At 45.5% G+C, this 27182-nt stretch overlaps 2 protein-coding genes across 2 annotated transcripts in view; both read left to right on the top strand.

The window, feature by feature from the left end:
* loxl4 (lysyl oxidase-like 4) overlaps positions 1-10042 on the top strand; it is a 39415-nt gene extending 29373 nt beyond the window's left edge. The window contains exons 12-15 of the mRNA XM_064317628.1: positions 2357-2472; positions 2692-2828; positions 6113-6224; positions 6601-10042. Coding sequence (XP_064173698.1) covers positions 2357-2472; positions 2692-2828; positions 6113-6224; positions 6601-6671 — 436 coding nt within the window. The 3' untranslated portion in view covers positions 6672-10042. The remainder of the gene's footprint in view (positions 1-2356; positions 2473-2691; positions 2829-6112; positions 6225-6600) is intronic.
* Positions 10043-10653: 611 nt separating this feature from the next.
* The window catches only part of crtac1b (cartilage acidic protein 1b), a 55747-nt gene continuing 39218 nt past the window's right edge, over positions 10654-27182 (top strand). Inside the window, exon 1 of the mRNA XM_064317465.1 lies at positions 10654-10932. The gene's annotated coding sequence lies outside the window, so the exon portion shown is untranslated. The remainder of the gene's footprint in view (positions 10933-27182) is intronic.

Genomic DNA, 27182 nt, shown 5'->3' with positions numbered 1-27182 from the left:
CCAGCATGCATTGGGCGAGAAGCAGAAAACCCACTCTGGACAGGTCGCCAGTCTATCACAAGGGCACAGTGTAGTATAATGGTGGCTTGCGACTTTAAGATTGTAGCTTCATTTCCCTGGTGGGGAAGTGCTCGCTGCACCCTGGAGAAAGGTACTTAACACAAACTGCTTCAGTAAACAACCAGGCATAAAAAATGTAATCTGTGTAAGTCATTTGGGATGAGAGCAGCTATTAAATGCCTGAATGAATGAATAATATCAATGCATGGCTAAATAATACAGTGCATAAATAAACCAAACAGTCTGTTTGTAGCGTAATTAATGCCTTGGACAATGAAGAGTCATGTTATAACAATAATGTTAATATGATCATCATTATTCTTTGTACGATGCTCTTCCTATGCATTGTACAGAGAGCATATAAATAATAAAAACTAATCCTGTTGAGTTTTGAGCAAACAAAGCATAGCAAAGCAAAGACAAGGAACCCTGCTGTGACCAATAAGTAATGATGTGAAACGCACACGCTCAGTTACTGATTTACTCTGCTAATGTTGTTTTACTAACATCACTGTGTCTGCTGCCCTGCAGTATGGTACATTCAGCCCTGTCCACACTGAGCTGTCAATTGACCAATCAAAAAGTATTTTATTGCTCTGCTGACCAGTCACTGACCAATCGAAATTCTGCTACCGCTTTGCTGACCAGTCACTGACTAATCAAAACAAGCTGCTCCTGCTCAGCTGACAAGTCTCTGACCAATTGACACAGGCTGCTCCTGCTTTGTTGACCAGTGATTGAACAGTCAAAATAGGCTTTTACTGCTGTCACTGACCAGTCAAAACAGGCTGCTCCGTGTCAGCTGACCAGTCACTGACCAATCAGAACAGGTTGCTCCTGCTCATCTGACGAGTCTCTGACCAACTGACACATGCTGCTCCTGCTCTGCTGACCAGTGATTGACCAGCCAAAATAGGCTGTTACTGCTGTCACTGACCAGTCAAAACAGGCTGCTCCGTGTCAGCTGACCAGTCACTGACCAATCAAAACCGGCTGCTCCTGCTGTCACTGACCAATCGAAAATAGGCTGCTCCTGCTCAGCTGACCAGTAACTGATCATTAGAAATAGGCTGCTCCTGCAGTGCACTGCTGTTGGCCAGCCTGCTCTATTTCCGGGAAGTGGGAGATCTGCTTCAGGGTGAACGATGCCCTCGTATATACAGTCTAATTGCTCTAGAATTACCGCCGCTATTATTTCATAGGCGTGTATTATGGGGTGGAACATTTGGACGCTCACACTGTTTCCCTCAGCTGATTTAAACGCTGGGGGAGTTCTGTGCTGCTTCGGGTTCTAAAACCACAAGTTGAATGTGTCAAATCAAATCAAATCAGTCTTATTCGCACGGCACTTTTTATAGAAAACTGTCACAAAGACACTTTACAGAGTAGCTGAAAAAAATGTTTTATACAGTAAAACTTTTACATATGATCTCAGTTTTACCTCTCAAGTCTGAAAAACTCTTCCCTGAGTCACACCTGTTACTCTGTGTCACACCTGCCTCTCTGTGTCATCTCTGTGTCACACCTGTCTCCCTGTGTCACACCTGCCTCCCTGTGTCACACCTGTCTCCCTGTGTCACACCTGTCTCCCTGTGTCACACCTGCCTCCCCGTGTCACACCTGTCTCCCTGTGTCACACCTGTCTCCCTGTGTCACACCTGCCTCTCTGTGTCACACCTGTCTCCCTATGTCACACCTGCCTCTCTGTGTCACACCTGTCTCCCTGTGTCACACCTGCCTCTCTGTGTCACACCTGCCTCTCTGTGTCATACCTGTGTCACACCTGCCCCTCTGTGTCACACCTGCCTCCCTGTGTCACACCTGTCTCCCTGTGTCACACCTGTCTCTCTGTGTCATACCTGTGTCACACCTGCCCCTCTGTGTCACACCTGCCTCTCTGTGTCACACCTGCCTCCCTGTGTCACACCTGTCTCCCTGTGTCACACCTATGTCACACCTGTCTCTCTGTGTCACACCTGCCTCCCTGTGTCACACCTGCCTCTCTGTGTCACACCTGCCTCTCTGTGTCACACCTGTCTCCCTGTGTCACACCTGTCTCCCTGTGTCACACCTGTGTCACACCTGTCTCTCTGTGTCACACCTGTCTCCCTGTGTCACACCTGTGTCACACCTGCCTCTCTGTGTCATACCTGTCTCCCTGTGTCACACCTGTCACACCTGCCTCTCTGTGTCACACCTGTCTCCCTGTGTCATACTTATGCCACACCTGTCTCCCTGTGTCACACCTGCCTCTCTGTGTCATACCTGTGTCACACCTGTCTCTCTGTGTTTGCAGGCACTACCACAGCATCGAGGTGTTCACTCACTATGACCTCCTGACCCTTAATGGCACCAAGGTGGCTGAGGGACACAAGGCCAGCTTCTGCCTGGAGGACACCTACTGCCCAGATGGTACTTTTACTATCAGCCATAAATATGAAAGGTTTTTCAACACATTTCATAATGTGCAAATTGTATTTGTCTGTTTTTGTCCCATGGCATTCTGAAACAAAGTCAATTATAACCCACTCAAAGGGAATATAATCCCCCTGTCGATATTCTGAATCTGCATTTATCTGCTGTATAATAATAACTACAGTGAATAAATTTGCTTTGTTTTCTTGGCATTAGGATTACTTAAACGCTACGCTTGCTACAACATGGGGGAGCAGGGCATCTCCGTGGGATGCTGGGATACCTACCGTCACGACATCGACTGCCAGTGGGTTGACATTACGGATGTGAGACCAGGAGACTACATCTTCCAGGTCAGAGGTCACCTTCTACACAGAGCATGCTCAGTACTGTTCTCGTCAGCTGACCCTCTGCACAGAGCATGCTCAGTACTGTTCTTGTCAGCTGACCCTCTGCACAGAGCATGCTCAGTACTGTTCTTGTCAGCTGACCCTCTGCACAGAGCATGCTCAGTACTGTTCTTGTCAGCTGACCCTCTGCACAGAGCATGCTCAGTACTGTTCTTGTCAGCTGACCCTCTGCACAGAGCATGCTCAGTACTGTTCCCGTCAGCTGACCCTCTGCACAGAGCATGCTCAGTACTGTTCTTGTCAGCTGACCCTCTGCACAGAGCATGCTCAGTACTGTTCTTGTCAGCTGACCCTCTGCACAGAGCATGCTCAGTACTGTTCCCGTCAGCTGACCCTCTGCACAGAGCATGCGCAGTACTGTTCCCATCAGCTGACCCTCGGCACAGAGCATGCTCAGTACTGTTCTTGTCAGCTGACCCTCTGCACAGAGCATGCTCAGTACTGTTCCCGTCAGCTGACCCTCTGCACAGAGCATGCTCAGTACTGTTCTTGTCAGCTGACCCTCTGCACAGAGCATGCTCAGTACTGTTCCCGTCAGCTGACCCTCTGCACAGAGCATGCTCAGTACTGTTCTTATCAGCTGACCCTCTACACAGAGCATGCTCAGTACTGTTCCCGTCAGCTAAGCACACTCACAGCAAAAATATCCCCGGGTTCAAAGGTCACCCTCTACAGAGAGCATGCTCAGTACTGTTCCCGTCATCTCCAGAACTGCAGCCCTGTTCACGCAGTAAGAGCTCTTTTCACAGCAGCTTAGCAGCCGAAGCTAAGCTGAGGGCTCCTCTTTCCGCGTCTCACACCCTCGGAGGACGGGTACGTGGGGAGTTTAGGGTAATTACAGCGTACCTTGCCTCTCGGCCCTTTCTCCGTTTATTTACGCCGCGCGTAGCTGTGATAAATACACACGCCGCGTATCTCTGCCAGTTGGAGCAGATCTTAATTACAAAGCTGCGGGCCGCGCCTCGGCTATTTGCAGCGTGGCGGAGAGCTGTGGTGAATCGGAGAAGCCGGGCTGCTTGTCTGGTTCTGTCACCAAGACAATTAAAAAAAAAGAAGAAGCTGAATGCCAAACCCCAGCCGACACGAACGGAGCTGTTTGGCGTGTTAGCAATGTAAGCTACGCAGACAGACTGTAGAATACAGTTATTTACGCTTTAAGCCAAGATTCAGCCAACCACAATGAACCATGGCCTGACAGTCAAGCCACATTTCTCAGGGAGTACTGTGTTTATGTCTGGAGTTCTGTGTACACATTTTATTTTTATTTTTTTTGCAGTGTCTGCTAAACTCAGGGTTAGGTAAGGGGAAAAACACATTTGCTTAAATTTGTCAAAGTAAAGGGCGAGCTACATTGCACTGTGATAGAAATCTCAGGGCCCCAATTTTGGAAATTAAGAGGTGTGTCACTGCAGTCTTAAGAGTTTCAGCCAAAGGACTCAATTACCCATGATTCCCTCTTAGAGAAACAGTGCTGGTGCCCGGCTTTCACTGGAACCCCTCTGTTAGCCTCCATTAGCCACGCTTAATTTATCGCTGAGGAATTCCTCTGCCCTGCTTCGACAAGCACTTTCTCAGTTTGGAGAACATTCCAAAGGCTTCCATTGGCTCGCAGGACCACAAGGATAAAGACTGAAAGCTTGCAGACTGTAATTTTTCCCCCCCCCAAAGGCACTGACTAAGATTGCACGCATTCACAAAAAAAAAAAAAAAAAAACCTGGCAGTTTTGAGTCATTTATTTTCAAAAGGCAGTCAACCTGTATTTAAAGTGGGTGTATTTCTACAGAGCAGCCATTTAGAAAATGGTTCCGCAATACGATCAACAAACTGGTGGGGCGGAACCGAAGTGTTGTATCAGCACTTGTGAGACTGTAATGAAATTGGCCCCCCTGTTGTGGCTGGGCACTGTGCATAAAAGGCCCTGTTGGGTTTACTTTTCCACAACGCAGCTTACTAACTTTGTGGATCGAAAGGCGACAGATCACTGTGCCCCAACAAATCATCACCTTATCCCAAAAAAATCTGTATTTTATCTGCAGAAATAATCTCCTTATCCAAAAAAAACATTACTTTATCTCAAAAAATCATCACCATATTCCAAAAAATCATAAAAAATATGTAGACAAAAATATTTTTTATTTCACATTGCAGCACAGCAAAATGAGAAATAAACAGGGCAACAGCACTGTGTGTGTTTTTGTTTATGAACACTGAACTGCATGTATACATGTGAAAATGCACAGTCTGCAGAATATAGAAATCATCTGTGAGAGCACACACACACACACACACATTTAGACAGACACACACACACACACACACACACACATTTAGACACACACACACACACACACACACACACACACATTTAGTGAATCAAAGGAACTGGGGAAAAAAAACCTACAGAATATGGAAAAGTAATTCCATCTTTTTATAGAAATGAATCAGACAGGCTATGAAAACAATGCCAGCCACCACTGCTTTTTAATGACAGGTCTCTGTGACAGTTTCCCAGGCATCTTGTCTCTTCCCTGCAGAACTGCGTGGCCCTTCCACTGCCTGTGCAAAGCTGAGCTGCATTAGCCGCTAGCAGCGAAGGCACTCACTCACTGAACGTCTTCTCAGTCGTGCAGTAACTGCTGTACCTGAGCTCGCTGATCTCTGGGCCTCTGTTTGCAGGAGTGTTTTTGATAGTTTGCCCTTTGAAGGAGGTTGAGTAGTGTTATTTTGAGGCTTTGATTATACGATTGTTATGAGGAAATTTTGGTTTGAAAACCCCAGTTGAACCCACAAGCACAGACTGGGCCCTATAGAGCAGCTCAGTCAGTAAAGACTCTCATTACAAGCACAGACTGGGCCCTATAGAGCAGCTCAGTCAGTAAAGACTCTCACTACAAGCACAGACTGGGCCCTATAGAGTGGCTCAGTCAGTAAAGACTCACGGCGAGCACAGATGTGACCTCATCCAATGATGTACATGACAGGTAATTTGAAGAATGATTGTGAAGACAGGTAATGATTCAGCAGACGTGTGTTTTTCATTTCGGACAGGGAGAGCAGGCACAAACCAGCACCTGTCTGAAGTCTGACTTGCTGTACATTACTGATGAGTCAGCATACGTTTTTGACTTTTCTGCTTGCGATGCCAGGGGAGAAAATGGCCAGATTACTGTTTACGGTTTCCTGTCTGCCAGGTAAAGAGCCCTTTGGCTGCTCTCTGTCCTCGCAGGTGGAGGTCAATCCCTCGTTGGACATGGCCGAGTCGGACTTCATGAACAACGTCATGCGCTGTCGCTGCAGATACGACGGGGGCAGGGTCTACATGTACGGCTGTCACGCAGGTACGCCTCGGATCAACACACACACATACTCACACAAACATACCCAATATGCACGCACACACACACACACACACACACATACTCACACAAACATACGCAATATGCACGCACACTTGTGTGTGCACACATGAGGTACACACACCTACACACATGCACACACACACACACACGCATACGTATACACACGCACAAACACACATACAAACACACATTACACAATATACACAAAAATGCACGGACAAACACACACATGCACACACACAGTACACACACATACACATACACATTCACACATACCTCACACACGAACACACACACAGCCATACGTAGTCTTTGTGAAATGCCCTGGTATCTCCTCCCTGTTCCTGCTGCTTAGGAGATGCATACAGTGCGGAGACTGAGGACCTGTTTGAGCACCAGCGCCAGATCACCAACAACTTCATCTAAGCGGACAGCAGGGGGCAGTGCTGTGACTCTCCAGGATGGTGGCGGGTCGTGAGAGGTCTCTCCTCGGGCAGAGTGACTCCATAAGAACACCACAGGATGGCGACCCCCAGCATCCCAGCATGCATTGCGCCACACCCCCAGCGGCTACACTCCCTATGGGAACAGACTCACATCCACCCATGAGAGAACATTGCGGGTGGATCCCCCTGGCAACCAGAGGGACAGGCGTCATCGTGGCGACAAGATCACTTCACTTTCCATGGCAACGGGTTTCATTCCAAATCACAATCAAACTTGGGCTCCTAACCGGTTCACTAGATGGTGTTTCCCCAATTAATATTTACTTACCTACAGATATTTAAAGAGTGCCTGCTATAGTTGAATGACACCACAGGACAAAAAGCGACAATTATTATAAATTTAGCAAAAAGCAAAACTTTATTTATGAGGGCAGACTTATGGAAATATAATTTAATTAATGTGTGACGTAAACCCATGCATAGATTATGTATTGATATCATTAAAGTATTACAGGCTGTTACAGACAGAGGGCGCCATACTTGAAAATGACTAGCTGGTCGTGGTCTTCTATGGCAAGTACCCCTTTTAAGACTGGTACAGGTATGTATGGACAAATGGCTGTGGTAGAGGGGGGTTGCTGGATTTACTCCGTGCCTGGATTTATGATTTTCAGTTAATATCAAGTAAATCTAGATATTGGTGCATTTTAGTTGAGGCGCTGTTATGACAAATTCATATTATTCCCTTAAAGCCTATTGTGTGTTGTTTTGTATGAAAGTCTAATATTGTGGAATTAGGTTTTGCTATTTGAATTAGCTGTTTTTTGTGATATTGCACATGAATTGTCATGTACAGTTCTAGGTATTCACAAAACATTCACTGGTAGGGCTGTAGTTGATTTAATCTCAAACCAAAAGGATTTGGAATTAGTGTCACAGAAAGTCAAATTCAGTTGATGCACTTTATTTTTTAAACAACAGTATTCCGACAGTTTGTTCATATTATAAATGTTTGCCCCAAATCGTATCCAGGTTTATAGATAAAACCAACCAAGTTAAATCATGTATTCAAAAGCTGGCGCTCTGTTCATTTAATGAATCATATTTAAAGATGTATTTTTATTACCAAACATACTGTACACTGTAGCTTTTCTTTGCTCAGTTATTGTGTGTAGAAATGTCGCTTGGCATTTTGTGTTTTAAGATGCACAGCCTCATTATTGAAGATATAAATGGAATATGATGCATCTCTAATTATTCTATGCTATGTATGTGCTATGAGTTAATTTATTTTAGGCCTGAATGAAGAGTATGCCTATTTTAAGCATAGTGTATGAGATTTCTTATTTCTAAATGAAATTAATATACTGTATATGAAACACGTGATTTAACATCCACTCTTAAGCTGTTTGAAAATGTGATATCAATATCAGTGCAGTGTGATTAAAAGAAAGGAGTCCAAATTAAAGCAACTGTCAATTAGTTACCTCACCTCACCTGGTTTCTTGGGTTCAAACTGTCTGATTTTAAATGGAAAACAACCAGCCAAACCCCAAACTGGCTGATTTTAAAGAGAAAACAACCAGCCAATCCCCAAGCTGGCTGATTTTAAAGGGAAAACAACCAGCCAGTCCCCAAGCTGGTTGATTTTAAAGAGAAAACAACCATCCAATACCCAAACTGGCTGTTCGTAAAGGGGAGGGTATGGTGCAACTTAAATATTAAGTCATGTCAGTTTAAGTCATCAAAATGTGAAAACAGGCAGGCCAGGAAAACCTCCATTTCCCAGTGTGGAAAAGTATGTAAAAACGTTGTGATTAGGCTCGTATGGGCTGTGCATTAGGAGACACAGACAGTAGCTTTTATAGAGAGCGCCTGGAATATCACGTGTGCATTTCTCTCTCTATAAGGGAGCTACTTGTCTGGCCCAAAATACACAAATTGTTAGTTATTCGTTCTTTGTACAATAAACAGTTGCTGTTATTGTATAATGTGGACCTTAATAACCATTGGACCATACATTATTGCCCTTTAATTAGACTGATGATTTGTTTACTGTATGGTACTGTAATCTCCTCTCCGATCGCTGTGCCAGGCGCTCAGTATGCCTTGTCTTCCTTCTGCGAGTGCTGGTCTCTTTGCCAAGGGCTTAGTATTGCTGCATTTTATTACATCGGGCCTCCTGTCCTGTCCTTTCTGAGGAATCGGCTTTACTGCGACTGGCAGTCCCGCTGGAAAGTGAGCTTAGCTTTTGTGTGGCTCTTTTTAGTGGGGAACAAGGAAAGAAAGCGCGAGCAGCTTAATTAACGCTTTGAGTCGGTCGCGTTAAGCTCTCCGGCCCACACCTGTTGGCATCCCCTCCTGGGGGCCTGACCCGTAGACCAGTTCACCATCTACAGCGAGTTCTGGAGCGCGGTGGTGTTCAGCAAACAGCGCATGACATCGTAAATCAACACACCTTCCGCGAATGAGGGAGCGCAACAGAACGCAAGATGCTAGCGATGTTAAATCATTTCCTAAACTTGACTATCAATTGCCAGCTTTTTTTTTTTTTTTAATCGCAAGTGACTATGGCAATATGAGTGATAATAATGTACTTGTGCTAAAACGGTGCTCATGTACAGCGGCTTGCAGTGTACAGACAGGAGCTTGTATGCCCGTATGTCATTGTGTACTACATTATGTTTTATTTGTGGTCCTCATCAACACATTATATTTATTTTGTTCTTGCCCTCAATAACTACTTCATGACATCATGTTACTGTATGCACGTGCCAACCCTGTTGCCTTCTCTCTGACAGTCTGTCGTACGATCTAAAGTTGTAAACGCCATCTTATTTATCTGTGTCTGAAACACGGACAGCTGGACAGCAGAGAGCAGCGGCTGCAGGTTTTTTTTTTCGTTTTTTTTTTTTAACCCGTGGGTGAAATTCTACACACTCAGGGATTTCATAGAAAAGCTAGTTGTTCTTGCTCATCGTCCTGTCATTACATCTTATTCCGTCTTTCAGTGGTCAGCGTAATGACCGAGTCCTCACAGGAAGTGGTTTCATCGCAGTGAGCTCCCGCAACAAACACCGCCCATCCACCGACGCCCACTGCCACATCCGTGACCCGATCGAAGCGTCGCTCGATTCCACATCACTTTAAAGTGGTGTTATCAGTGTTTGTGGGGAGAAGCGTGTGAAGCGTTGCATCTTCTGAAAGCGGGACGCTTCGGTTCCTCTGTTCTTGTCAGTTTTTTGTGTGGCGACAGTGGCTGTTGGTGTACAGAGGGCGATCATTGAAGCGGTGTCCATAGCTGACTGTATTCTTTACTGTGAATCAATAAAATCACCCCAAACAAACCCAGCCCAACTGCTTCTGTCCTTCATGCGTTATTTGCATATTTATTTGTTATATATATATACATACATAGGTATGAACACAGTGGTTTGCAAAAGTTCTGAGTGAAAAGAAGTTAACACAGCCTCTGCAGGGAACATGCCCTTAAACATGACATTTTTATTGGTTTTTCCCCCTACATTTTTATTTTATAAAATATTAAATTATTATTAAAAAGTATTTAATATACTTGCTCTACGATTTATTTCACAAAACCCACATTAGCTAGTGGCAAAACTAATGATACACAGTCATTTCCAACATGTTTGTCACCACTGGGGATAAATATTGTGCATATGTCAAAAAGAGGTGAAATTCAGCAAGGGTTTCCATGGAGAGTCATTAATGGCTGGTGTGAGGAACCGCCCACCTGCCTGGCTACCTGCTCTACACTGTGTTTGCCTCTTCTCAGGTGCTGGTAGTCAGAGCTGAGTGTTTTGTCAGTGTAGATTGGCTGCACCTGTGGGCGTGGCTGCCTTGGGTTTAAGATGCCTGCTTCTGTTCTGATTGGTTCTTATTCCTGGCCTGCTGACCTGCTCCCCAAGTAGTCCAGTTTATCAAGTAGTCCAGAGTACTCCAGGAGGGGCTCATTTGAAACCAGAGTCGTAATCCTGCTTGATTGACTTGTAAGGAAACATTTTACTGCTCAAACAACCCAATATATGTCACCTCCAGGAGTGATCTGAAATTGGCCCATTAGCTTCTCTGCCATTTGCTTGAGTTCAACATGGAGTCCAAGCTGGAAAACTATAACTACAGCTTGAATACAAACAGAGCCATATTTAGTTACAAAGACATTATTATGGACAAAAAACCATCAAGATGCAAGCACTGGATACACTGGAAGTGAATGCAATGTGAGTACATTACATATGAACATTTAAAACTTTTCTGAATTTTTTTTTTTGGTGATCTCAGGCGCTGTCCTGAAAGTTGAAAGGGTGTGCAATTTTTTCAAGCAAAGATTTGCGAGACAAACATAAAAGTAGAAAGTATGACAAAATATGTTCATGATGTGGTTTAGGGTGTAATAAGTGATTGGGGGGAGGGAGGGAGGGACCTCATTGTGTTTTATTTGGATTTATTGCCCTGAGGGCTGATAAGGGAACGGGTGGTGGCTGGGGGTATATATTAAGGTCCTGCCACAAAATCCCAGTGGAGTTGAGGTCTGACTTTGACGTGGGCGCTCCAAAACCCTGGTTCTTTTCTATTTCCGGTGTTCAGTCAGAGATGTACCAGTGTGCTCAGGATCATTGTCCTGCAGCATGATACGCTTTCGGATCAAGCTTTAGCTACTAGACCGATGGTCTCCTCTAAAATACACTAGTACAAAGAGGAATTCACGGTGGACCCAACAATTGAGAAGCATCCAGGTCGTGTGGTCGATACAAATCATCACCCCTCCACCACCATGCTTGATGGCTGGCATGAGGTTCTAGTGGTGATATGTGGTGTTTGCCAAATATGGTGTGCGTTACGGCCAAAAAAACTCCACTTTGGTCTCGTCTATCCAGAGGACAGTGTTCCAGAAGTCTTGTGGTTCATTCAGGTGCAATTTTGGAAACCTAAGCCATGCTGCAATATTCTCTTGGTTTCCCTCCCACAAAATTCATACGTGTTCAGTTTTTTCGTAATGGTGGGGTCATGAACTGTAATATGTAAAACTGAGCTGCTCTTCTTCCCGTACAAGACCTCCTTGCTTCGTGAACTCTCAATCACGGTTGATGGCACCACAGTGACTGCCTCTCACTCTGCAAAGAGCCTGGGGGTGGTCCTGGATGACCAGCTGGACCTCAAGGAGCACATCAAGGCAACATCACGGTCCTGCAGATTCCTCCTATACAACATCAGGAGGATTCGACCATACCTGACGACGCACTCCACCCAGCTGCTCGTCCAGGCTACGGTGACCTCTCGCCTTGATTATTGCAACTCTCTCCTTGCAAACCTGCCAGCTTGTGCCATACAGCCACTACAGATGATTCAGAATTCCGCTGCCCGACTCATCTACAACCTCCCCAAATTCTCCCACGTCACTCCCCTGCTGCGATCACTTCACTGGCTACCGGTCGCTGCCAGGATCCGATTCAAAGCCCTGACCCTTGCCTACACTGCCGCCAACAGGACAGCCCCTATCTACTTGCAGGACATGACTCAATTCTATGTGCCTGCTCGACCACTCCGCTCTGCGGCAGCAGGGCGTCTTGCAACCCCTCCCACCCGCCCAAAGGGATCACAGAGCTTCTCCACCCTAGCTCCCCAGTGGTGGAACGAACTCCCCGTCCCTCTCCGAACCTCCCCCTCACTATCCATCTTCCGCCGTGGCCTGAAGACTCATCTCTTCAGACTATACCTAGAATAACCACCACCACGCTGTGTATATATATATATATATATATATATTAAAAAAAAAAAAAAAAAAAAAAAAAAACCCTTTTTCCTGTCACTTGTTACATGTTGCCCCATCCCTGCACTTCTTGGTAAATTGTATTTGTCCTAATACTCTAGCTTATTCTTCTGCCTAGTTTGGCTTTGCAGATGTTAGACCAGGATAGTGTTCTTTGTTCTCGGCTAGAAATAGCTTTACAAAATAAGTAATTGTACCTCACTGAACCCGTGTTCAGCAGTTGTCTACGATCATGAAAATGCACTTTTGTACGTCGCTTTGGATAAAAGCGTCTGCTAAATGAATGTAATGTAATGTAATGTAATGTATTGTGTTGACAGGGGCTGGCAGATCCCCGTCTGTAGCTTTGGGGTTCGTATCATACAGTCTGATTTTGGGGTGAATTTGCTGGGAGAAATTCACAGGGGTCTGCAGAACCGAGTTTGAGAACCAATGAGCTGTAGCCAAATACGTTGGCTGGCTCTCTGATTGGGTAGTCAGACTCTCCTGCTCTTACCAGCAAGCTTCCTTGCAAATGCCCTGTGTATGAACCCACTTTGCAGTAGCCCAATTTATCCTTTTTACAAAGATACTAGCATAGGCTACACCTAGCCACATGCCATCTCAGTGCACCACAAGAATTTCCATCAGTCACGGTAGCAAAACATTTTCTGCATTTAGCAAGCCTTGACTAATATAGCCAGAATGGGTTTCCACAAGGCAGGGGGAGAGCCTGCTGTGAATTACAGCTCCCACTCCTTAATCGAGCTGTTCCCAACCCCATGAACTGTGTGTTGCTGGGCCACGTACTGACCGCTTAAAAAACAAAAGTTCAATTATAAGTAATTCCCCCTAGCCCTGCATCCTATTTGCAACAAAGAACACACAGGCTGTCGGTTAAGCATACGCTATTTTTAAACGTATTGGCAAAATAAGTTGTAGCACAGTGGCAGCTTTGTCTCATAGCCTACCCGTGGGTTTTATTTTTGCACAGACCAGGGATCTCACGCTCAAATCCTGGCAGCTGCTATTTCTGCTGGCTTCTAATGTGTTTCTGCACTCCGGTGCTTAATGTAAGTCATCGTTTGACTAAAGAGTCTGTACACCTTGTTTCCAGTGCCTACATTTGCTGTAGATTGAAAGGAAATTGCAAAAAACCAGCAGACTGCAGGCCTCCAGGAGTTAAAGCTCTCCAGGAGTGGAGTTAAACCTGCAGCCTGCAGCCTGCATCAACCCCCCCCCACCCCCCCACCAAGACGGGACTTAAAATAATTTTCTTAATGAAATATTTTTCTTTTTTATATTTTTTGGGGTATAAACAGAAAAACAGTGGCTGTTTTCAATGACAAGTCTTCTTGATTACTTCTTGATTACCATAACTTCTTGACTTCTAGTAGGTTCTGACCACTAGTATTAGCCTCATGCAGTAATTTAGAAAACACCTTTCACTTAATGTGGTCGTTCTGGGAGTACGAAACCCAGTAAGGAGGAAAAACAACTGCTAAAAAAGTAAGACAAACAGAGCTTCAGGCCCCTGGTCCACTGAACACACTGCTGCGCATTTCACATAAATTTAACCGCTTATCAACAGAGATCAAAGGGCACCGAAGCGGCCATTTTGTAAACAGGCAGCCCAGCCAGCCTGTGCTAGAACTGCATCCTGTTTCCAGCATTTGTTTTCATTGAGTCCCCACCCAATGTGCACTCCTGGGAATTCAGAGCCTCAATGGCGGCTTGTGTGGGCCATGACGGCTCTCTGTGGTTGGCAGGGGACAGCAGAGTGACCCTGCCTTTGGGACAAAATGAGCAGACTGTAGGAACAGGCCAGCAGCCCCAGTGGCAGCAATGTTACCTGACTCACCCACCTTCTGGCACGTCACACGATTTTGACCAGTAGGCTCTTCCTCTGATCTGTCCAACTGGCACATAGCTTCTCGTGTGATATTAAAACGATTTTTAAAAATGGTTTCATAGACCGTCCAGGAACTGGTCTGTTTCAGGACTCAGGCTGGGGTCATTGGGGAGACCTTATGGGGCAGCCTGTCGGTCAGCTGTCTCAGCCTGTATAGAAATACCCCACGTGGTGAGGAATTTCGTTCTCTCAGCCCCCATAGAATTACCACGTACAGTGGGTAACTGGTTTCTTGCCGTGACAGTTGTGGTCTTTATTTATGTAGTTATTCATTTGGATCCCCACTAGCTGGGATACGTTAGCTGTGGCCCATGGCTCACTGTGATTCCCATCTCCATCTCTAAGCCTCAGTGCTGTCCTTCTGTCTCATTACAGGAGGGCAGACCCTGTCGGTCCGACCCCTTGGAATCGTCCTAACCCATTCCCCCCCCCCCACTGCCCCCACAGCCCCCACCCCCTTACGGCACCTCTGTTCTCCCTCACCCTTGACCTCACCTGACAGGCCCAGTATTCAGCCTACGGTGACTGCAAGCCGCACGCAGATCGCTTAATTGCGGCCTGGACGTCTGTATCCGGGCAGATTTACAATCGAACAACGGGCTCTGTGACCCATTCATTTATATATTATTGACCAGTGATCAATCGCTAGCTAAATGGCTGGGACAGGATTTATTGTTTAACAGTGATCAATCGCTACCTGAATAGCTAGGTCAGGTCTTTGAAATAGCCAGCCATAGTAATTTCGCTCAATATAGACCGGGCTAGATGCATGATTGTGATTAAAATCTTGTCTGTAATTCCCATCTTCCCAATACTTGAATAAAATTGCCTCGCTGACCGCCTTGCTACTTGAATATTTCATCGGATCTATCTCATCGGCGTTCGTATTATATTGTCTGGAAATATCTGATGGGAAGCACTTCATCTGTGTGCAGTGTAAGAACAAAATAAAACCTGTCATTTTCATACTGGTGTTTACAAGTCGAGGTGTTCATCTATGGGTTGTAATACAATGTACAGGAAAAAATAGTTTTTTTATTTTATTTGAAAAGTTTATATTTTTAAAAAGAAAAGGTTGGGAATAACAAGTAAAAGCGTAATACACGGGGAAACGACTCCATAGGTTGTGTGCATGCATGTGCATGTCCAAGTGTGCCTACATGCGCGTGTGTGTGTATATGCCTGCAAGTGTTTGTGTATATGTGTGTTTGTATGTGTGTGCGTGTATATGTATTTGCATAGATGTGTATGTGTGCGTGTGCTCATGTCTGTGTGTGCATGTGTATGTTTGTGTGCATAGGGGTGTGTGTGTGTGTGTATGCCTTTGTGTAGGTTTTATGCGCACGTGTACGAGTGTGTGTGTGTGTGTTTGTGTGCTTAGGTGTGTGTGTGTATGCCTTTTTGTGTGGGTTTTATGTGCACATGTGTACGAGTGTGTGTGTATTTGCGCCCTGAAATCGTTCCTCTGTCGGGTTCCATCGATCAGCCGCGAGATTTACTGCAAAGGGCCCCGGGAAGGAGTGAGCCTCTCCCCGTCCAAGGGCCCACTGACAATTATGCCTATATATACTGGGGAAAATGAAAGCCGTTAAACGCGCTGATTACAGGGTGGAATCGGGGGAGAGCCGTTCTCCCGCCCGTAATACCGGGCCCGAAGCGGCTCGGCACGGAACGTTCCACTCGGCAGGAAGGCGGGGGTGGCTCCCCCTCGCCGGGGAGAGACCGCGCCAGGGCAGTTTAGGGGGGGTGGATTCAGGGAAGAGCCAGGGTGGGGGGAAAAAAAAAAAAGGCACAACCCCCTTTTTGCGTACTGAAACCCATCCATTCAGGGGTACTACGTAATTAGGAGCTGCAGATTAGCGTAGCCTGGCACCCCCGCTCCGGCACGCGGGGACTCAGGGTGACCCCCCCCTTGTTCGTTAGTGGCGCGTTCTGCCAGGCCTGGTTGTAAAAATGTGAGAGGATTTAGGGGCTGTGAGTGAGAAGGTGCTGACGGGGGCTGAAATGGCGTGGCTTCATTACCCAGCAGCCCCCTGCCACGCTCGCTCACCTCCTGAGGTCTTTATTTATCCGCCGCTTGCGTTTCCTCCTCCTCCTCCTCCTCCTCCTCCTCCGGCACGGGGGCGAGAAGCTCAACCGGCTCATTCTCGGCTGCGTGACTCTCAGCGTTGTGTTGTGTTGTGTTGTGTTGTGTTGTGCGTTGTACTGTGGAAGACCGAGGCTCAGAGGTGCTAGCTGCTCAGTGTGTGTCTGTTTGCCAGGGTGGTGGACCCTTTCAAAAGCATGAATGTTCCCAATAAGTTTCTGTAAGCATAGCTATTGCTGGGTGGCGTACAATTACTCTGATCCAATCGCCACCATAAGAATTCATATTGACTATCCAATGAAATCCCAGCCGTTTGTTTATCTGAGGAAAAAGGAAAAAATAAAGAGAACTCTTTTTTTGACAGACACAGACAGACAGAAAGACAGACAGACGCAGAGAAAGAGAGACTCAAACTGATTCTTGCTACAAGTTATGGCAAGCAAATATCTTGAAATGTGTCTCCATCTAGTGGTGAGAGCAGCACAGAAGGTCAGCCCCTCTGCTCAGTGGGGCATTTTGCCCTGAGTCTGAGATGGCAAGGGGGGAGGGGTCAGGGGTGCAGAGTAACAGCTCACTTCCTGCTGGACTTCCTGGGTCTCCGATATCCCCATAACCCTACGGGCCCCATGCCCCCCCCCCCCCCACACTTCCAAATATGGGACCAGTAGTAGATCTAGGAACAGCAGGGTGGTCCTCCGTTAAGATGTCCTCATTTGGGTAAAGTTCGCCCGAATGCTTCGCATTAAGAGTGTGAGAGTGTGAGAGTGTGAGAGTGTGAGAGTGTGAGAGTGTGAGAGTGTGAGAGTGTGAGAGTGTGAGAGTGTGAGAGTGGGGGCGAGGCCCATGGCTCGTCTCCCATCAGCGACTCGCGTGATTGGAAGCATCTCTGGCATGGAAATATCGCCAAGGTGGCACATCCACGGCGTGTTTGTTTCAAGGGCGTGTTCAATATCCTCTTTCAGGCTGCGCACAGAGTTATGCCACTAGCACGGTATAGGACAATCCTCTTGCAAGAGCTACTCATAACTAAATCAATTAGTTATGTACATTAGTTTTTTTTTTAATGGTCAAATGCACTGAGGACAAAATTTGACCAGTATAAACAAATGTCTTTTTTTAAATTTTAAATCACCATTATTTTATTTTTGCCCCAGGTTGGAACAGCCAATCGCATTTGTTGGCTCGTTCTACTGCTGCAGCATTCTCCACCAATCAGGAGAGCACGCTTAGTCATGCATGTCCACACAGCGCATATGCTGCCAGTAGTTTCCTTTGCGCTTCTAAGTCCACCAGCTGACCCATGCGACCCTTACACTGGAGGACTACGCTTCACGAGCTGCTAACATTACATTACATTTCATTACAGGCATTTAGCACAGGCACTTATGCAGAGCGACTTGCACAACTTTTCTACAAAGCATTTTACATTGCATCCATTTATACAGCTGGATATATGCGGAAGCAATGCAGGTTAAGTACAAACTTGTGACCCTTAGGTTACAAGACCAGCTCCTTACCCATTACACAGTGACTACACTGCCGCCCTAACCCCTGCGGTGTCATGGATTCTCAGTAAATGAGACAGGATTTTGAGGTTGGAAATAAAAACCATATTTAGTGGATTATGGCACATGTTATTGGTTTTTTATTATAGCTAGTTTCACAACCCCAATCCCTGCACATCACAGAAAAGCAGAAGGAGGCTGGTCATTATGCACCGATTGACCCAACAACACATTAGCTTTAAACACAGAGACGTACTATAAATACATATAATTGAAGGTGTACACATAAAAATACAGTAAACTTGTAATATACTGTACTGCAATACCATACTGTATATGATGCAATATAATTACTAAACATTTTGCACACATCAGTCTCATATTATCCAGACTTTTGTGTCAGTTTTTGTGTATATTTGTTCATTATCCATGCATTAAATTTAAATTTTAAGCACTGATATATTCCTCATACATACATTTTCCATATATTTGGGGAATCGAGTGCATGGAAAAGAAGAGAAACCTTTCAGCCAGGAGGTTCAGTACCTCAGACTGTTAGCCTGATAGCCCCAGGGGGAAATGAGAACTGGCATGGAGTTTTAAAACGGACACCCAGAAATGGGATGATCCATCCACCTTAAAAGTATTACTAAAATGCATATTCACACTTCGACCATGAAAAATAAATACAGAGATTATTTGCTTTCAGGGAAAAATCAGTATTTCACAACGGTCCCCGCAGAACCTCTTTATTTACACATTTATTTTAAAAGCTTTGTAATTTCAGCCACGTTCCCCAGGGCCAGTATTCACACAGAGCTGCCTAGGGCTTGACACAGTGGGTGAGATCATTTTAAACTGGATAAAAAATTTAAGACCGAGATGGGAGGGCTGAATCGCTTAATCGCCATTTAGTTTTTTTTTTTTTTTTAAATTCAGCATCTCCAGTCTCCTCCAAAATTTGTAACTTCTGCTTCGCTACCTATGTACAAACACGCTCATACGCGGCCCCTGCTTGCCAGCCCCAGAGAGTGAAGGCCATCCGCGGTTCTCCTCTGAAAACACGTGCCTGTCAGCCAGCTGCTTCTTTTCACACCGCATCCGCCAAGCCGCGCGCGCACAGGGTAGGGGCGGAGGAGACCCAATCATACACACGTGCGCAGGGAGAGCTAGCCGCAGGCACCTTGGACGGCCAGCAGGACTCGCTCAAGCAATGAACAGTGTGCTATATCCCTACCGACCATAAACGTCCCAAAGCCAATTACGCACCACTCCTGTGGGGGTGCCGACCACGGACTCAATCCGAGACCACGGTGCTCACTCATGCGCTGACTGGCCATTTGACAGAAAAAGAAAAAAAAAAAAAAGCTGCCGCACACCTGCTCTTCACCCATTGGACATCAAAGCCTTCTAAACAACCAATGATAATAGAGACTCGTAATTCCTCATGTGGCTTATGATTATTAAAACAACAACTACCCCTTGTGTCTCAGTCCCTGAAAACTACCGCAAACCAACTTATTAATCTGAATTTGCGGCTTTATTGCTATTTACTCCAAGTGTGTGACCTCCTGTTTGAGGTTCGGGCTCATCCCCCGCCCCCCCGCCCCATATGCCAGGGTGATAAATTGCTGGTGTTGGTATTCTGAGATTCAGTAACGACAGTGCGGAAAAAACTCGGAGACTCTGATAAAAAAATAAAAAAAAGGTGAGACCTCACGTTTCCCGAGCCCTCGATGTCCCCCGCCGGTTTCTCTGTCGCCGCTTCGCAGCTAAAAGAGAGATTATTATTCCAGATCCACCGGACGTTCGGCTCCGTGCACGTAACATTATCTGACAGCCCTTATTAATTTAGGGGTGTGACCGAGTACGAGACGGTTACAAAGGTCATTCAGAAGAACAAAAAAAAAAGACTCCTGTTGCCAACCAAGAACCTCCTGTAATTAGGAACAAAGGAGGACAGATCTGGTCCGTCCATAAAATCTGAGGGGATCAGAATATGAGAAGATAAGAATGCATAATGAAGAGAACAGGCCATTCTGACCATATAGGGTTGTATCTTACCTGCATCACGTCTCTGAGAGAGAGACCTCCTCATGAGGTGATTTTGAAATTTCTGACCTACAGGCACGCCTAACTAAAGCCTGCCCACACTTACATATTGCTCGCCTTTACAAGTGTCTGTTTCGAAAAGATCTCCTGACACTTACACAGGTCGGTCTGTTTCTGCTCCTGACACTTACACAACAGAGAGCGGGGGGAAAAAATCCTACAGTTCTTTAAGCTGGCACTCACACGGTTAATAGCGGTCAGTAATGAGTAAATCTCAACACACATGCTCATTTGAATTAAAAAAAATAAAATAAAATCAATCAGGAGCCATTGTAGATTTATCAGCTACAAAACTGAGACAGGAAGAAACGGGAAGATTTTCAGAACAAAGCACCGTTGTCTTTTTTTTTCTGATGGGCAAAGTGCCATGGGTTTTTTTTTTTTATTATTTTTTTTTTTTAACAAAGTTTTTTTTTTTTTTTTTGCCAAGGGAGAAAAATGCTCTGTCAGCCACGATAAACGCACCGTCCCCCTGCTCCTCCATTCATCTCCAGCGCTGATAAGCACTCAAGTGCATGTTTAGGAAAGCTGAACAAAGTGACAGATTGCTTGATGTTGCTATTCTCGCCGCATGCAAAAACAAACGGTTCTCTCTCTCTCCGCGCGACGTTCTCACGGGGTCGAGTAATGCCGCCCTAAAAAGCGTGGCTATGACAACATTCCTCCTGGCGAACGGCTTCTCTTTTTGAAGGCTCGTTCAAAGGTGAGTACGTAGAATAATCATAAAACCCAAGAAAGGTGTCTGGTTGGACGTGAAAAGCGTGCATAAATCCGCTTTAGTTGTTCAGCCATTTTAAGGGACTGCTTTCAAAGCATGATAATGCTGATACTAATATTGATAATAACTCTAACGATTCACACATTACATTGTCAAGATCATGCACCAGTGATCGTCCAGGAACAGTCCTAGGTTACCTTGAAACACATTTTTGTTTCGGTCTCTCTTCTTGGCCACCATCTGCAGGAAACTTGTGTCCTGGTCATGCCCTAATCTCCTGTTTCTCAAATCACAGCCCTCCAGGTCCAAGAACTGCTGGGTTTCCACCCTCCCTTTACCTGGGAGTCAGGTGTGGATACAGTCTGGCCAATCAGTAGCACTAATAGTTTAGTTTAGTTTAAGTCAAGATTTTAAAACCCATGCCCTAATTCCATGGCTTGAAAAACCAAAATAAAATGTGAGAATTGGCCAGCTTGTTATGTAAAGAAATACCATGAAGAAATGACAGTGGCATTCAAGTATGATCATTATACGATGATCCCTTTAGACGCATAATACAATCTACACCCTGAGCTGACCGGAGGAGGATGGGTTTCCCATCCTTGAGCCTGGTTCCTTCCGAGGTTTTTTCCCATCTGCCACAGGGAGTTTTTCCTTGCCACTGTTGCTTAACGCTTGCTCCTGTGCGGGTTTAGGCCAGGGTTGTCTGGTAATGAGTATTGTGACAATTGCTGTGAAATACTCTATATAAATAAAATTTGATTGATTGATTGATTAATATGCAGCTCTTTCGACAGCCTGTTCAATGCACACCACCAGTTCTAGCTAATGATGCTGTATGCTATTAGCAAACATAAGCTAATGGGGAAAAGATTTTTTTGATATTGTCGTGAGGCTCAGTAAAATTTATTTTATACTAAATTGATTCACCTAATGGTAATTTTAATCACTCTGTAAAGCCCAAATTCCTGATATAACATGTTCTGTTCAGGTTACAATTTCAGGTTAGCCAAATAGTCTTTTCTGAAGTATGGCTATGTGTGGCGTATTTTCTTTGTAATGTGCATCGAGCTATTGCTGGTGTATTATCGATAGGCTTTATGGTAGCCTGTGCGACCTACACCTCTGGCTGCTAACGCCCGCTAACTCAGTGTGACTTACAGTAGCAGTTGTCGCTAGCTAACTTTTACATTTGCAGCTGTGCAAAAGCGTCAAGGTGACCACCTTCACGTGTCATTTCACGTCGGCCAATCAGAGGCAAAAAACCATGGGCCGTGGAAAATATGCTGTGCTGAGAGAGCAATTTCCTCTTTACTGTAGGTCTTACACAGTTCAATGTTTGCAGTAGGACTGTCAGTCAAAGCGGGGATTGACTTGACACCTTCATATGGACCAGGGTTCGATGGGTTGTTTTATGGCTTCCCAAGGTTGCCTTCTCACCGGCGCGATATCTGGTTTTGGTTTATCGGCCGGGCCCGGTGATTCCTTACTGCCAGCGGCAAGGTTTTATGACCTCGGGGTTGTGGGGACCCTGGGTGTGTGATGGTCTATCTGTGTCTCTGCACGCAGAACGCCACTCTGTACGCTACGCTACGTTTGCGCAAGTTTGCCTTCGCTGAACGCAGCTCTGGTACGTTCTGATGTCTCTGCAGCATCAAACTCTTGTTTCCGTACCCGGTCCGAAATGTGTACAAATGAAAATCATTTATAAATGCCGTGATACACAAGTATTTCCAAAGTAGCATAATTCCAGTAAAACATATCCTGCAGGCATTTCACTTGTAAAACTCATGAAAAAACGGTTATTGAATTATGTCTGGCTGTTCCCAGAGCTATTATATAGCCTAAGCGATGTTACTGCACTTTAATTACTTATAATTAAAGGATACTACAGTAAATTTGTCATGGTGTCCGATAGTGTAGGATCATTCTGAAAAGGTACTTGAAACAGGTTGTCCATATTTGAGAGGGAATTTATGGTTGTTTTTTAGTAAGATCAATCAGGTCAGGAAAGAGCATTAATTAATAGTGAGGTTTGAGAGATGGGAACAGGCTGGCCTCTCTCTCTCTCTCTGCAGCCCCCCATTCTCGCTCGCCCTCGTTTTTCATCCACCCCGACAGGCCATTGTTCTGATTATGGATGTCACAAGGCAATAAACTGCTCGAGGATCAATATCCCTGAAATTAAAGAAAAGAATGAATCTCCGTGGAAAGACACAGTCTTTAGTCAGCTTCGGCCTATTTTGAGCATGGCTGAGTACACCCCCCCAACCCCCCCCCCCCCCCCCCAGACAGCCACTCCGCCCCCCCCAACACACACCTTTGGGGAAGTGCGGAAATTCTGTTAAGCTGAGTAGGAAACAGCAACGGCACCACAGAACCGTCTTGTGTTGGTCTGCAAGCCCACCCCCCCCTCCCCAGAACCATCCTGTGTTGGTCTGTAAGCCCCCCCCCCCCCCCCCCCATGACAGAACCATCCTGTGTTGGCCTGCAAGCCCACCAAAGCCCCCCCTCCCCTCAGAACCATCCTGTGCTGGTCTGCAAGCCCCCCAAAGCCCCCCTCCACCCCTAGCCGAGTGAGTGCTGCCTTGAGGTATCAGGCCTGAGAAACTGCACAGCTGCACAGGTGATTGAGGCCTGTCTGTATGGATCCATACTGCCTGTTCCATAATCAATTAGGATTCGAATGAGCACGATGGGGCCTGACACCTCCCTTCGCTTCGTTTGGGCTGTTAATTTCCCGGTAAAATTACCTGTCTCACATGACCTCTGCTGGTTTTCGGAAGGTGGGGTGGGGGGTTAGGGGTAGGGGGGTATGGGGGTGCTGCTGTATTCAGGGATGGGGGAAAAAATCACTAAAAATTAGACTATAAATTACAATCAAAACAGTGACGGCTGCTTTTCAAGTATAGATCATCATAAAAAAATGATATGAAAGAAGGGTGCGGTTTGCTGCTTATGAAATTGCATGCAAAGACACGTTAAATATGTGAAATGCTCTACATTCCTGGCCACCTTACAGCAAACACACCCGCTACACCGTACCTCTGCTCCCTTTTAAAGTGCCACAGACCAAATGCTTTCCATCAAACATCGGCAGCACATGAAATCCTCCATGTCTCACGCAGCATAAAGCAGTATCTTCGTTTTTTTCTGTTGCTACTGTGTCGCATTGGCTATTCGGCATAGAACTGTAGGACACGGCATTTGTGTGCAGAGATCAAATTTGATTAAATGCTCCACTAGATTTTTTACCAGAGTCTGACTCTGTCCTCTTTTAAATCTTATTTCAAGATGCATTTCTTAAAACTTACTTTCAGCCTAATGCGACTGTGACTATTACTGTAGGATTCAATGTTTATTGCCTCCAGTAAATTTCCAAATCTGTTCTGTAAAATGGAGGAATGGGGAGGCATTATACCCAGGGGCCATCATGGTCTGAGGTAAAAATCTGTGCATTTGTTGTGGTTTAAAGTATTATGTGAGACAAGCCTACTTAAATAATAATTTAAAATTGAGCACCAACATATTAAATAATGACTATTACTGGAGTTCCCCATTAAAGTGTTTATTTTTGACCAAGGGATCTCTTAAAGGCCAGATGAGGCACTATTGATTGGTAATTTTGGGGATGCCCTTCCAACTGATCTTGGAACATAGATATTAATATCTCAAGGGAGGTTCATGGAAATGTAACTGGATTTATGAATGTTTGTTTATGAATGTTTTTCCCGACAGGCAATATACAATCAAAATGTGCGCCTAAGCATAAAATGTAAAACAGAGTGGTGCAAGACTAGAAACAAAAACAAACAAATATCATTTAAAAAAAGACATTCACATATCATTAAAACTGGTTATTGGAACTGTTTGTACATTAGATCTTCATATTTGTAGGTAAAATATGAAATAATTGGCCATCATGTATCGATTGAACCTTGCACTGTGAACCCCATTTTTTTTTTCTGGTGTAAGTCTTGCATCGCCTACCCCCAATGAATGTGTATACACAGGACCATACCTGCTTCAAAAGTAAAATGAGTGTCCCTGCTATTAAAGCAACAAACCAAAGGCACAGAGCTGTAGACGGTGCCTTTGGTATGGTTTCATTAGTAATGCTGAATATCAAAAAACTGCAGTTAAGGGATTGGAGATCTCTCTAGAATAGAAGTCCAAAATAGAAGACCAGAACGCTGATATTTTAGAACCAAAATGTGTAGGCTAGGAGGGACTATCACACGGGACATCTAGTGCTGGGAACAGTTTCTAAAGTCTATCCTTGGACACATAAAGTCTGTCAACCACTTTAAGTCAGGGGCGCACAACTCCAGTCCTGGAGGGCCGGTCCGCTAGCTGGCTTTTGTTCCAACCAATTACCTTAGTTTTAGCTTTCTGACAGCTCTATAAACTACGCTGGTTCACTCCTGTACTTGAGCACAGCAAAATCTTCAGGATGTGCTTGCAGACTGCAGCTGTAGCTGGTGCTAACCGAAATGCCAGCCCAAGATATTATTGAGCCAATGAAATAATTAAGCAGGTGGGTATTTTACAAAGAAGGGGGGTGCTTCACAAAGCCGGATTACTGCCTTAGCTGGATAACTGCACTGAGTAAAACTCTGAACCCTCCCAGATCTGAAACATGAACTGAATAAAAAAAGAGCGCCATTATCCATCTAACTCCGTAATCGTGCATCCTGAAATACCCCCCTGATCTATTAGTAGATTTTCCTTTAAAAAATTAAGTTTGGCATTCGGTCTGGTGGAGAATAAGATTTTCCCTGGGCCACGCCTACTGCCCAAGTGAGCTGGCACACGCCCCTGGGTTGTGTTAGTTAACTAATCAGCCCAGGTGCTTAAAGGTGTGCTCCTCACCACAGTACGGGGTTGAGATGGGGAGGACATGCTGAGAGGGCAAGTTAGAGTTGGAGAGAGCGGTTTGGTTGCAAAGCCGATCTTAAAAAAAAAAAAAAAAAAAAAAAACGTTGCTGAAAAGCTGTAGCTGTGTTTTACTTTCTTTTGTCTTTGTTGTTTAAGTTTATTATCTTTGCCTGGAACCCGCGAGGGGGAGTGTCAAACGGCGCATGACATCACCGATCGGTCTTTGCTGTGGCAGACGGCAGGGGGTGGTTTAGTTTTACATTGCACACAGTAACAACCTGTAGACATCTGGGGAAAAAATGGCATTTTAAACTTTATAGAGTTCAAATGGGACAGAAGCGCCTTCGACTCGTATTTCATAGCACATAAGCCATTCGTCTCGAACGATTCAAAGGAGGCATCGTCTAACGGTGGAAATGGATGTTCCTCTGCACCTGGGGCAAGGATCGCGCTACCTTTCCCATCCATAATGACAAGAAATCTGAGGCTCGGGTGCGCGAGAGAATGCCTACCCGTACTGTAGGATTAGTGGCGGTGCACGTGAGGGAGCCAAGCGCAACTAACTGGTTGCGGAGAGCGAGGTGGGTCAGCGAGAGACGGTCTCCTTTCGTCCCTGAGGAGTAGGATGGGCATTCAGGTTCATAAGGGGTTAGGCTGATATGAGAGAGGCTGCGCTTTCATACTGGCTTAAAAAAAAACAAAAAAACAACGACAACAAAAAAACGACTCCTCGACTGCCGGAGACAAATGTGTCCGAAGCTGCGGAAGCTCGATCGATCGGCAATTAATTGCGCTCGACTCGCCGGGGGGAAAAGGAGGCGGAAGTCAGCCAGCTCCGCCCCGCCGTGACAGCGCCCTCCATCTCTGCATAATAAGTTTTGTTTTTTGTTTTACTTTGAGGCGTAACCCGCTCCCGGGAAGGCGCAAGGACAAGCCCCGTGATTTACGAGCTCCTCTCTGCCCCCTCGCTAACTCAGAGAGGCCGTACACCTCGGCCCGAACGCCGGACTCAGAAGTATACCGTACGTAGTGAACCCAGGAGCTATTTAAGCAATACCTGTCCACCTTTTATTCAGAAGACTTGGGGGTAGTCTCATTTTAGGTAGTCTGAATAGGGACAAGGCGTGGTTCTCCCTCCATGTTTTTGACACCGAAAAGGTGATTATCTCTGGCAAAAAAAAACAAAAAGTGTGTTAAAAAAATTATAATTGTGATCTTCACGTTTCAGTAAAGTGGAGAGGCAAGCAAGTTATTGGCTATTTATTGCCCTTGTCCAATCTTTTTTACAAGGGCAGGGGTGTCTAACTCCCGTCCCAGAGGCCCGCAGTGTTCGCAGATATTCGCGGTTTCCTTACAATCAGCAGACGTTTGAGGCCTTGAGCACAAGGTGTGCGGAGACTTTAGCCAGTCGATGACTTGAATTAACCACTCCTGCTGAAACGCACTGAAAACCAGCAGACACTGCGCTCCTCCTGTCCTACTTCAGGGCATGGACGTCCTCTTTCAGTTA

This window comes from Anguilla rostrata, chromosome 18, assembly GCF_018555375.3.
Source record: "Anguilla rostrata isolate EN2019 chromosome 18, ASM1855537v3, whole genome shotgun sequence".
In the NCBI taxonomy this organism is placed as follows: domain Eukaryota; kingdom Metazoa; phylum Chordata; class Actinopteri; order Anguilliformes; family Anguillidae; genus Anguilla; species Anguilla rostrata.
The sequence above is the reverse complement of the archived record's forward strand: the minus strand, read 5'-3'. Positions and strand labels throughout refer to the sequence as shown.